The 13,670-nt window shown below is 40.5% G+C and overlaps 1 protein-coding gene across 1 annotated transcript in view; it reads left to right on the forward strand.

Annotated features, from left to right (window-relative positions):
* Positions 1-13,670, forward strand: part of tbk1 (TANK-binding kinase 1) — a 53,904-nt gene that overhangs the window by 4,884 nt on the left and 35,350 nt on the right. The window contains exon 4 of the mRNA XM_063217238.1: positions 1,846-1,975. Coding sequence (XP_063073308.1) covers positions 1,846-1,975 — 130 coding nt within the window. The remainder of the gene's footprint in view (positions 1-1,845; positions 1,976-13,670) is intronic.

Below are 13,670 nucleotides of genomic sequence, written 5' to 3' on the forward strand. Positions count from 1 at the left end.
TATGCATTCACAAAAAAGTGAAATCTTATCTAAAACAGTGTCATAAATAGACCATCCTAAGGCTACTAAGAAATAGAGAAGTGAATATCTGTTCTGCCTGAAAAGCTATCCGCTTGTTTCGCACCCTAACCTCAGCCACCGTGCTGCTCGCAGTTATACAGATTGTATATTCGGGCCCTTCGCTTGAGGGAATTTGAAAAACTGTCCCTCTGTAACTTTAAATTGAATACTCCTGCACTAGGGGGAAACGCAGGAAAATGTATTATAAACAGATGTAGGGATCAGACATATTGGGATAGAGGAAGGAGAGCTGTAGAACATGAGTGAGGGGTTACTCATGGTATGACAAAAAGGCTGGGGGGGGGGGGGGGGGGTTGTATGCGAGACAAAAAACTGAATTAACTATGGACTAAGATATGATTGAGGTCATTGCGGATGATCAACCTTGGTTATACAGTATTTCGCCAGGTATTTTTTATTTTGTCTGGTGAGCCCCTGAAATGGAGATAGATAGAGAGATCTATAAGTAGTATATTACCTGCCGTTGCCCTAAAGGGCAAGTTCTTTGGTTTCCCACCAACACCTTATGTAAGAGAGCCCGGGTGTATGAGGCATGAGACATGAACTTTGATCGCAAGACATTGCCAAAGACCCATTCTTCATGGCATAGCCGGTAGAGGCACACCCACAACGACTATACACCTGGCTTTCCGTTATGTTGGTGTTTTACTTAGTTTTGGACAGTTCTTTCGTTGGTCAGTGGAGACGAGAAGGTTGAGAAACGTTTCAGAACTACAATAGGTGGGGAGTGCTGTGGCGCACTGTGTGGAGCACCCACATCATGTACATGTTTTGAGTACGACCTGGATCCTTTTTCAGCCCTTTGCCATCTCTCGCTCCCCACACTACTCTCCTGTCACATCTTCACTGTCCTGACACAATAACAAAAATACCAAATATTATGTACTTAAAAATAAACAAAAAGAACCGCAATGGGTACCAATCATCCATGAAAGACCCAAGTTCAGAAAGACCAAAGAACACAGAACAAACAACAACCACAGCCGACCCGTAGTCCCTCCATTGATTGAATTTCTGCTCACTTGGCGAGGTGTAATGGATTTGAAAATGCCATTCCACCTCTCAGCATTAACACAAACGTGCACTGTAGCCTTGCAGTGTGAGGTTAGGACTTTGTCTGCATATTGCAACAGTTCAACGCGTAGGCGGATTGGTGTGTGTGTGTGTGTGTGTGTGTGTGTGTGTGTGTGTGTGTGTGTGTGTGTGTGTGTGTGTGTGTGTGTGTGTGTGTGTGTGTGTGTGTGTGTGTGTGTGTGTGTGTGTGTGTGTTTAGTTAACATAGCTGATGGTAACTGCAGGGCAAATATAACACATCTACTTCTCTCTTCTTGTTTTAACTTCTCCTTGTAGTTTTTATTGTCTCATATTCTCGTCATGTTTGTGGTTTTGCTTTGTTTTGGTTTTCATTAGTATCACTGCTACTGCCATACCATTGCAATGCAACATTTTTGTAAATACTCCCATTTCGTGGAAGCAGTTACTGGTGAAGATTTTGACCAGCTGAATGCCACATCATTTTTCTTCAGTCCCACTTCTTTTAGCTGTTTTACTGTTAGCTGGATGTTTGTGTGGAAGAATGGAACAATTGCAGCGTTTCCAGCACTTTTATCATTTTTCTAAAACAAATAAACTTGTATAGCTTTCATTACGTTTCCTTCTAATAACTATTTTTAAGTTTTGCCTCTGTAGCACTTTGGGCTTATTGAAAATGTAAAATACAATACAAATCATATGCAACATGTCCTCCCCTCCCTCCTTCCCCAGTCAAACACAAGACACAAGGTGTTGGTGATGGAGTATTGTCCATGTGGCAGCCTCTACACAGTACTGGAGGAGTCCTCCAACGCCTACGGTCTGCCAGAAGACGAATTCCTCATCGTGCTGCAGGATGTCGGTAAGAAAAGACCGCTAACCTTGAGCTAGTGGTAAACCATTACATTACATTACATTGCATTTGACAGACGCTTTATAACCAAAGCGAATTACAAACGACCACATAATCATAGCCAACATCACTAGCAGATATAAGTGCACAGGAAATATACAGAACAACAAGTGCAGATGCAAAGAAGAGTTAGTAAGGGTTTTTTTGTAAAGTAGAGTACACACATGTAATAGAAGAGCATGGACTCCTCATTTTCTTAAAGGCCAACTTCCGATAAAACACAGTTTTACTCACTCCTTTTGAAAATCGGACGGTCACCCCAAGTTAAACTCTCACATGCAAGGCTCTCATAGCGGTGCGTCACCTCGGCTGGCTGTATTTCCCGGTGTTTCCCAATTAATATAAACAATGCAGAGAAACGAGCGAATCACGAAAGCCTTTCTGTGTTGCGTCACATCGAAAGAAGGCGTTGCCAACAAAGGTTTATATCGACCCATTTTTCTAAAAACATGTAGAGTAATTTTTTTTCTGCTTGTTTTCAAAACCAGCAATGCCTGGTGGCCCGAAACCTAGCTTTGCTTAGCTATCAGCTGGTTGCTTTTCTCAGATGCACACAGAGCACAAAACCTCATACATACAGCCGTCCCACTCTGGTCGGTCGCCTAAGGGTCGCTGTCTAAAGAGCACAGCCCTGAATGGAGCCTGCACACCTCCGTTGGCGACTCTGACTTTAGATCAGGGGTGTCAAACTCATTTTGGTCCGGGGGCCGCATACAACCCATGTGGAGCTCAAGCGGGCCGCATTAGTAACATCATCGCAACAAAAAAAAACGTAAAGCAGAGGATTAGTACTAGTGATCAGTACTATCACGTTTTAAGTGTGTTGAATATGTAGAAAGCAATGCAATACTGATAATCCCATGCAAAATTTCATTGACTTCATTCATTCATTGCCAATCGTCAATTAATTAAATACTGGACAGTTCATTTTGGCTGGGGGTCTGGGGGTTTTCCCCCAGAAAAAAATGTATTTCTTAGATGTAATTTCCTGCATTTTCACGCATTTTAACATCCCGTTCTCAGTTTCAGCTTAATAGGAACCAATACAAATACAATTATGTTTATTATTTAATTATAACCAATACCAAAACAATACGAATAAGAAGTATTAACATTTGATCTCTATATATGAGGTCTATATATGAGCTTTATCAAATGCCTGTCAGAGTATAAATTCACCAATTATAATAGAAGTGTGATGTGCTCTTTACTACATACAGTATATACAGTATAGGGACCATTGGGTTAATGCCATGCAGGTCTCGATTTTGCCCCGAGTGGCGTAGTTGCGCATTTCGGTTATTTCATTGAAAAAAAAAAAAGGAAAAAAATAAATAAATAAATAAAAAACATACGGGCCGGATTGAACCCTCTTGCGTGCCGGGTGTTTGACACCCCTGCTTTAGATGATCTCTCCGCAAAGCAGGAGGAGGGAGCCAATCGGAGAGCGTTTTAGGCGACAAACTCGGAAGACCCTCTCGTTTCTCCACAAGCCACCTTGCTAGCTTGCAAAAACGGCTTGAAACAAAGCAAAAAACGTTTTTTAAAACAGGACCAACGCCTAACACATTCAATAACAATGGGGAACACTGCAATATTAATGCAATGACGTTGAGAGGACATCTTTAACCCTCTAGCTACCATAACGGCCGTGAACGCCCGGCTGCCTCTGTACCATAACGGCCGCGGCCGGCTGGAATATTTTCATGGCTGAACGGCCGTCATCATGCAGTTTTTCCAGCTTTCAAACCCTTTAGCTCAATATTACAGACCCTCCTCGATATACTTTCAGTATAAAAACTATATGTTTATATTATTTTATTTTTCAGTATTTTAGATGTTATTACGAGATGCGCCGTTTTATGCGACTAGGCAATCTGCCGTCAATTCAAATGACGTCCGTCCGAGATTGGATGGCTACAAACACAACCATTCTGCTTCAACAACCAATGTACACTAAATATGAAAACTTCCAACCCTCTTCGATCTATTTTCACATTTATACTTTCAGTATAAAAACTATATGTTTATATTATTTTATTTTTCAGTATTTTAGATGTTATTACGAGATGCGCCGTTTTATGCGACTAGGCAATCTGCCGTCAATTCAAATGACGTCCGTCCGAGATTGGATGGCTACAAACACAACCATTCTGCTTCTACAACCAATGTACACTAAATATGAAAACTTCCAACCCTCTTCGATCTATTTTCATGGTCAACAGCACATGTTTATGACTATTTAGGCTATTTTTAGATAATGTTGTTTTATTAGGCTTATGAGATGGTGTTCAACTGTGATGGGTTCTGCCATGGTCCTAAATAGCAAATACAACTGTCCAGCCGATGTCTACACGCTACATATTAAAAATGTAAACTGTCTTCGGTGTGTTTTCAGAGTCAAACCATATGTTGGTATCCAACTATCTTAGTTTCCTGAAACAACGAACAGCAACAGCTCTGCGCAACAGGCGCATCGTGTAAAGGAAGCGCAGCATGGAACAATACTCATTTTGCGTGTCAGCTTTGGCAAAGCAGTCAAGGACTGTTACTACTCCACGTTGTCCTTCATAAAAATATGCGTGAAGACGTTGAGTTGAATGCTAACTTCCAGTAATAGCCTACCAACGTGGTGTTTGTTGCACTTCAATTCATTATTAGTCGGTGATGCCTGGCCTGTCTTACCTGTGCCAAATTGGGGGGGAAACTTCCTTAGAGCTCCATTTATGTCCTGTCTGCTATCGCGGACACTTCTACGGTTATCCTTACACGTCTTTGGCATGGTTTAGTTCAAACATTATTAGCTAGTCCATTACAGTTATCGGATTATAATCCATACCGCTTGAAAACAGAACTTCTGGGTGAACAACATTTGTTGTCGTCACATTTTCATTGTTCAACTTTGACCCTGGATGGATGGATGGATGGATGGACGGAAGGATAGATAGATAGATCGATAGATAGATCGATAGATCGATAGATAGATAGATAGATAGATAGATAGATAGTAGAGGTGCTCCGATCACCATTTTTTGGGTCCGATCACCGATACCGATCACCAAAAATCTTTATCTGCCGATTACCGATCATTGCCGATCACAAAAATGATTTCCTATTTTTTTAATAGCCTATTAATTATCCTTATTGAATACCATTTCTGCCCATAAACCAATCAATCTTAATTTGCACATGTCTATTATTAGGCTATTATTATTATTATTATTATTATTATTATTATTATTACCGGTATTATTATTATCTTTCAGACTAGTGTTGGTAATACAGTCTACAGTATTAATCAATGTATAAGTTATTGCATAGAATAACTAAACTATTTAAGATTGAATTGAAACTGAAACGTTACATCAAATAGTCTTCCACATACGAGAAAAAAAAAAACCTGTCGCTTTAAATGAGCAGCCTCGTGAGGAGAGCCCCTCCCCTCTCTGTCACCGTCCACAGTTGCAGTGCTCCACTACGTTCTGAATCTCTCTCTCTCAAGTTTTAACCACATCTGTCGCCGTATGGTGTTTCAGCGACTATCAAACTAATCGACTGACTGCCAATTACAACTTTGAAAACAATAATTGACATGTTTGTGCTGACAACGTGAAGTTGTCGCGTGCTGACCAAGGCAACTACACAGGTTATAACGTAACATGGCTCACTGGCGAGTAGGCTACTCAATCGCAAATTACATTGTCAGGTAAACGCCGCATGGATCGGAAAATCAGATCATTGTTGATGCAGATATGGTTATGAATGGTGGAAATGAAGCGGGGAATGGCGAAAAGTTATAGACAAGCAAAGATGCCTTCTTTTGGTGCAGTTGCAGCTGTGCAGAGCCAGCGCCTACATGCAGCGCCTGGTGTAAAGGCAAATGGTTGCGTGAGGAATTTAATATCTCTCGATCGGTTTTTTGATCGGCATGTTTTTCCGATCACCGATCAGGCTATTTTTGGCCATTATCGGCCGGTCATGATCGGCAGCCGAGCAATCGGAGCACCTCTAATAGATAGATAGATAGATAGATAGATAGATAGATAAGTATATAGATATATAGATAGATAGGCCTAGATAATATCGGATTTTATCACATTTTTATCATTTAATCCACATCAAAGGTACTGAATACTGAACAATTAATTATCCATAAATGATATACCATTTGGAAGTGTTTTCTCTACTTTAATATGAAAGTAACTTGTAATTGACACTTTTCATTTCTTTTCAAGTTATTTGACATTATTTAAAATATGACCAAAATTTAAAATTTTCCTTAGAATTCTTGATTGAATTCCAGCCTATTCTATAAAATTTCTGGTAGCTAAAGGGTTAACAGAATGACAACTTTGAGCTATCTATTAGCAAGTGCGCCACTTCCTGCAGGTTAACTTAGCGTGGCGTATTATCACTTGCTCTTGGAATACTCCCCATGTGTAAATCCAGGATTGAGAAAGTACAAAAAAACCTTACCATGGATGTGATCCAAGCAGCTGAATCAGCTGATTGTAATATGTCTAGACGGGAAGATCAGCTACTCGGTGCAGCCACCTTTTAGTATATCAGTGCCTTTGATACCTCAACTTTGGGAAAGCATGGGGTTTTTACTTTCTGACCCTGGAATGAACACATCTGCTCACAAATGTAAATACAAAGACAAAGGCAGATAAGTGGTCATCCTTGGGTTAAATATTTGATTTAAAGAAAGAAAAGGAAAAAAACTGAACTCTGGCAACAATCACTAGAGGGATCGTTCTAACACGAACTGTATCGGTTATACCAAAACCAAACCAAAGGCAATACCCCTTCCCTTCTCTAGCCCTCTGTCAAGTGGCATGGTAAAATGATTAGGTAAAAGAACCTTTTATTACATCCTCCACATGCACTTATTGTACTTGTGTATGTTATTGTTACCGTAGCCTGTTACCAGTTGGGTAGTTTTTCTTTAAATGGATGAGGACCCTCTCGAAAACGAGATTTTTATCTCAAAAGGCTATCCTCTAATAAAGAAAGTTGAATAACCACAGGTTTCTGCTAAACCCTTTAGGATACAGTAGTATCAGGCTTCTATTTGGTCCTCCTTTCTGTTGGAGAGTTTTGTCCCATTAGTTCTGACCATAACATACAGTCCCAGGAAAAAGTTTGTACACCCTTTGAAATTTCTTACATTTCAGTCAAAATTTATCATAAAACATGGTCTGATCTTCCCGGAAATCTCAAGAAGGAACAATCAGAGTCTGCTTTAACTAATTCCACACAAACATTTACATGTTATCATATTTTTATTGGCCATAAGGCTATAACATTCACAGGACAGCAAGGCATAAGTAAGTACACCCTTGCATTAAATAGGTTTTAACCCTCAGTTAGTTGCAATATCCTCAACCAGACTTGTCCTGTTGTTGCAGATCAGATTAACAAAACAATCTGGATGTATCTTGTCTCCCTCTTCTTTAGAGAACTGCCTCTCGTCAGCAAGGTTTCTGGGATGTCTGGAGTGCATAGCTTTATTGACTTCATGCCATATAATCTCATTTTACTTTTTAGTCAGGGCTTTGACTGGACTATTCCAGAATGTGTATTTCATTGTTATGAAGCCATTCTAATGTCGATTTGCTTCTAAAGTATGGGTTGTTGTCACATTTCAGCACCCATCCTCTTATGTGCTTCAACTGTGTGACAGACTTCCTCACGTTTTTTTCTGTAAAATATCACAATAAACTTGAGTTCATTGCTCCACTGATAATAGCAAACTTTCAAAGGCCTGAGGCAGCAAGGTAGCCGCATATAATGATGCTCCCGCCACCATACTCAGAAGTGGAGATGTAATCAAGAATAGCTAAAAATGTGGTTCATTCTTCCAATCTAAAATTAATGGGGTTTCTCTCCAAAAAAATGTTGCTGCACCTTTGAGGTTTGCGAAAAAGCATTTATATGCTTCATAAAATTACTGCTAAATATTCTGTAGACCAACGTTGAAACCAAAGTTGAATTTTTCAGGGGAACACATAGTATCATGTTTGGAGGAGAACTGGAGAACCACACCTTCACCAAAACATCATCTCTCCACTTTTGAGTATGGTGGCGGGAGCATCATTATATGCGGCTACCTTGGTGCCTCAGGCCCTTGTCAGTTTGCTATTATCAGTGTGTGACGGTGTGAGCCCCACCGCACTAATTTAATTCATTTTCGGATTTCTTTATTTGCTTTTTCATGTGTTTGAAAGTCAGTATCCTAGGTGCACATAGGTGCTGTACTGTAACTTTTGTTTTTCTTGATTTGTTTGTATGTTTAAGAATAGGCCTAATTTACTTTCCTTTGTGTTAAGGTGGAATGCGCATGTGCCCTTAATGGGCTGGTTTAACGAGGTGCCCTCAATTGGCTGTGTAGCCAGATGATTTCCAATTAGAATAGCCTAATTGGTAGTGCCATGTGATTGGCTAATGTCTTGACTGCCTTGTCTATTTGAATCCCGGTGTAGGGAACTCAGGAGGCTCATTTTTGTTTCTGAAGCACATGAGTGCTGTCACCCCACCTGATGCAAGGTGTTGGGTTCCTTTTGGTGGCTCTTTTTTAGTCATGTGTTTGACTCCACCATTTTCTTTTTGTTAGCTTACTTTTTGTACGTTCTTATTTTATTTTCTTCTCATCTTCTTTACTTTTGTATATAGTTTTCTGCACTTTATTGAGACTTTGGTTTAATAAAAACCCATCATTTTTTCACCCCTACTTTTTGTGTCACTGCATTGCTCAATTTCTCCTGGCCTCGAGGCTACTCTACAACACAGTGGAACAATGAACTCAGAAGTTTATTGAGATATTCTACAGAAAAAATGTGAGGTAGTCTGTCACACAGTTGAGGCACACAAGAGGATGGGTGCTGAAATGGGACAACAATCCATATTTTACAGGCAATTGACTTTTGAATTGCTTCATAACAATGAAATACACATTCTGGAATAGCCCAGTCAAAGCTCTGACAAAAAACATTTGAGATGATATGGCATGAAGTCAAGAAAGCTATTCACTCCAGATATCCCAGAAACCTTGCTGAAGAAGGGCAGTTTTCTAAAGAAGAGGGAGTCAAGATACATCGACAACAACATTGTTTTGTTAATCTGATCTGCAACTACAGGAAACATCTGGTTGAGGTTATTGCGACAAACTTAGGGTTAAAACCTATTGAATGCAAGGGTGTACTTACTTATGCCTTTCTGTCCTGTGAATGTTTACATCTTATGGCCAATGAAAATATGTAAACTTGTAAACGTTTGGGTTGAATTAGTTAAAGCAGACTCTGGTTGTTCCTTCTTGTGATTTCCGGGAAGATCAGACCATGCTTTATGACCAATTTTGACAGAAATGTACGAAATTTCAAAGGGTGTACAAACTTTTTCCTGGGACTGTATACCCAGGTAAGTCCCTCTACATAATTTTAGATACCCCTCTGGCCTTTGTATTGGACTGTTTATCCCCTGCTACTCTACTCTATGTTTATTTGTTTTTTTGCTTGGGGGGGAAAGTTCATTTCGCCAGTTGCAACACACCAAATCCGTTAAGTCACCCATGGTATGCCACACTACCTTCATTCAGTTTCATGGAAAAAATGTATCATTGTGAACAATTGACACAGCTCTTTCCAGAAGTATAGAGTAACAGCGTCTTTTGTTGCCCCAGGATCATAGCGCAATTCCTGAAGGAATTCCCAAGTACTTATGTTGTTGGTGTTACCTCTTACTTAAATTCCTCCGTCTTTCCAGTGACGGAATATATGTTTAGGACTTTTTCAGGCTGTCTGTCCAGTAGGCTTTAGACAGTAGGTAGGCTTTATCTCGTTCAGCTGAATTGTTAATGTACACTGTATTTATTGACAAACGAAACCTATCATACAGTATAGGGCAATAGACTTTGAACTTTGAGCTTTCATATACTGGCTATAGCTCAGCTAAGTCCCAAGTAAAACATGAGAGTAATCAAATTGCATTTTAGTATAGGCTAGATAACAGCAGTCACAGGCACAAACAGACGATAGTGACTCTTGAGGTTTCCAGAAATAGTTGCATCCTGATTAGAATGGCCCACTTTCACTTTCCCTTTTTGATTTTCCAAATCCTGATTCCATTGCACCTCCATTGTCCTCACAGACTGTAACTAAATCAAAGTAGCTCTTTATTAACAACATTTACGTCTCACTATTGAGCTGATTTGACCAGTGGTCCGGCCTCATACATGTAATGCAGAGTAGTAGAATTGAGATAACTAGATAATTTATTAATCAAAAATGACAACAAAAAAATCCATTGCCCATTAGCAAGTTCATCATATACAGTACAAATATCACACATACTGTATCTATATCTACATAAATTAAATCGAAATGAACCCCTTTGCGCAGAGCTTATGTTATAACCTTAAAGTGTATATCGCAGGTTAACCACTACTTTGGATCAATGTGTACACACTGTATTCAATAAATGATCCACACATATAAGTCCCTCCAAAAACGATGTTAAACAACGATTTTTGTTGTTTGTTGTGGCAAATGTGGGTTTAACCGTAACCTGGCGACTACGTCAGGCGAGGCCATCTGTGAACGTTCTAATTTTATTTGCCTGGAATTTTACATAGGCAAGGTGACGATTACTAATGATATAACGGCCGTGGCCTGCCTTAGGCCTATAATAGAGATCGCAACTACCGGTAATCGTGCGGCTTTTCTCATACAGGACACTGTAAAAACTTCCAAATGATTTAGTAACTTTTGGCCAACTAGTTTTAGTAGAAATGCTATTCATGCAGGGTTGCAAATTCTGCTTGGGCCTATAGACTACGCGACATGGGCTTCTTTTTTTAGTACCTTCATAATCATTTTTAATTAACAGCCAATATCGTGTCAGCTAAATGCAATAGGCTACCTAAATTACAAACAGCACAAACGGGTCTCTTGAAATGATCTGCGCAGCCTAAAATGTGGTGCTATTTGCCCGACTGTGGAGTGACTGTCCATGGTGCTGAAATTGCGTCAAACTTTTCCTAGGTGCAAAACAGTAGGCTAAAGTATAGCACCCGAGTCAATGCCGCTGTTGTAAAAATCACATGGCCTATTTTCAATTTCCTTTGACTGTTCTAGGCCTATAGAATATATTACATGCAACTTCAGTAAAGGTCACCCACATGCGTGTCACAAATCAATAGCCTAGGTAACCCACGCGGCGGCGGGACTATTTCGGTTATATTCCTTCAAAAAAAAAAAAGTCAGAGTGTCACAACAAAACTGCACTGTCTGTAATTATAGGCCTAGGGTCCTACCAAACGAAAGTATCCATATAGAAGAAATCAAGTCTTCAGTTTCAATAATCCACGTTGTGTGGCGCAAATGTAGCCTAGGCCTTCCAAACAAAGTAGGCCTATCTCGCGGTCAAAAGTGACTAAGCTCACCTCTGATGATATAGCCTAATTTGTTCCAGGTTACTCACGACACTGAGACGATGCAGGATAATCCATGGAAAGTCTTCTAGTAATCCAAACAGAGCGGCTCAAGCAAGACAGTAAAACAATAATCGCCAGATCAAAAATAAACATAAATACCAAAATTAGCCTTTATAGATTTGGTATGATGTTTGATAAAAACCTCTCATTCAGATGGCCAGGGAGAGAGGTAAACAATCTTTCAACAGCGTTAGCTGGAGCCTTCGAGTAGAGCCTTTTGGTTGTATCTTTTCAGTCTCTATTTTCCTACTACGCGCGTTGGATCCACGTTTTTAGATGCGTCCCAGCGTCCTATGTCTGTCCGTCCGCCCGTCTGAAACGCGTTCTTCAAATTGTTCCCTCCTGTGTCCACAAAGTGGGAGAGTTGACTATTTGGCCCGGAGCACGCAGCTGATTGCATTGTGAGACAAGTGCAGCGCGAGTACAATGCAAGTGCTGGTACATTGAATAAGAAGCAGTGATAACGCGCCAGTTGCCCTAGCCAGGACAACTGAGGGGGGCATTCAATTTTCTGCATTATTTTGCGTTTGGGCCGTGGGAGGCAACTTCGTTTCGTTTTCACCAACACCACTGTGAAGTGTGTGTCACTATGTTCACGGTCTTTACCCACTTATGAGACTTCGATCCGAGGATGTCAAACGTGAGGGGGGGCGCTTCATCATGTTGTGTATGATAGTGTCACGTTGTGCAGCTCAACTATTTGGTTTGACAGAAACTCGCGGCAATGACAATGAAACTTGGTGCTCGAGACAAGTAGCCTAGACAAATGAGCCCTTTGACATACGGCGTACTGATGTTCTCGGACATATTGCAAGGGAGGTTCATTCGTTTTCTGCTGACGGCCGTGTGGACCGCACAGGTGCTTTCCGCTGTGCCCAGACAGATTGCTTTGCAGTCCTTTGAATTTGATAATCTCTGGCACTCTTACAGAAGCCGACTGCTTTGTACCTTGCCGTTAAAAAGCTTGGAGCGAATGATTCACCCAAACGGTTTTATTTATTTATTATTTGTCGCTGTTTACATTCTTTCCCACTTGGACATGATGCTGAAATTGCGTGAAAGACCTACTAAAGGTTGATACAAACAATGTCACGTAATTTGTAGTGTAGGCCTACTTGAAATTTGAAATCACATGGTAGCCTACTTCTCCAAATTCAAGCTTTCGAGATTCGCACTCTGAGGCAAGCGCAATCGTAACCCCCCCCCCCCCCCCCAAACATGACATTTTCGGCATAATTCGAACACTGGTAGGCTATTTTACTGCCTCACGGTCACATGGCTCCCTGTAGTGGTCATGATATAATATTGCCAATGATATTTATTTCATACCCGTACGGCATAATTCAATCATACACCGTACAGAATGCAGGGCTACCGCTACTGCGGGCTACTGAATGGCCTCGCCTGACGTCACACAATAGATTAGAATTCTTTTGAACATGTTACTGAAAATACACACTTTTCACCATTATATTTCATTTTCTGATGCCCTGTTGCGTGAACAAAAAGATGGATAATAATTGAAGTGGTAGAACTATCGCAGGAATTCCATTATTTTGAATAAAAATTAAACTGAGATATACACTTTAATGTCATCAAAATGGTGATAACCACCAAGTCTTACTCTGGTACTCTCGGTAATGTCATAGCAATGTTATCATGATGCACTTGAGTCTTTTCAGCAAAGAAGCTACATCACACTTGTTGGACAGGACACTGCTGTTGATGTAGGATCAGTCGTGAACAATTATAATGGCCCTAGGGCTTAGTTGGCATGAACAGTCTGCTGCATGCTTCAGATTCCAGGCTAGAACTGACATTAGACTACCAACCTGCTCTTCACTGCCAATGGCTGAAGAGAATGAACAACAATGGCTCCAGTCTATTTGATTTAACAGATTTTAAGCTTTTTCAAATATTAATCTTTTTTAGTATTTTGGGCTTTTCAAGCCTTTATTGGGTTATATGAGACAGGATAGTGGAGGAGAGACAGGAAGCGAGTTGGGAAAGAGAGACGGGGAGGAGCTCGTAAAGAACCAGGGCCGGGAATTGAGCCCAGGTCAGCCATGTAGCAGACGTGTGCCCTACCATTTGCACCACGGTAGGGCCTTGAAGCATTTTCTACTGGCGATTTGCAACCGACACACCTGA

The sequence above is a fragment of the Engraulis encrasicolus genome, chromosome 15 (assembly GCF_034702125.1).
Source record: "Engraulis encrasicolus isolate BLACKSEA-1 chromosome 15, IST_EnEncr_1.0, whole genome shotgun sequence".
In the NCBI taxonomy this organism is placed as follows: domain Eukaryota; kingdom Metazoa; phylum Chordata; class Actinopteri; order Clupeiformes; family Engraulidae; genus Engraulis; species Engraulis encrasicolus.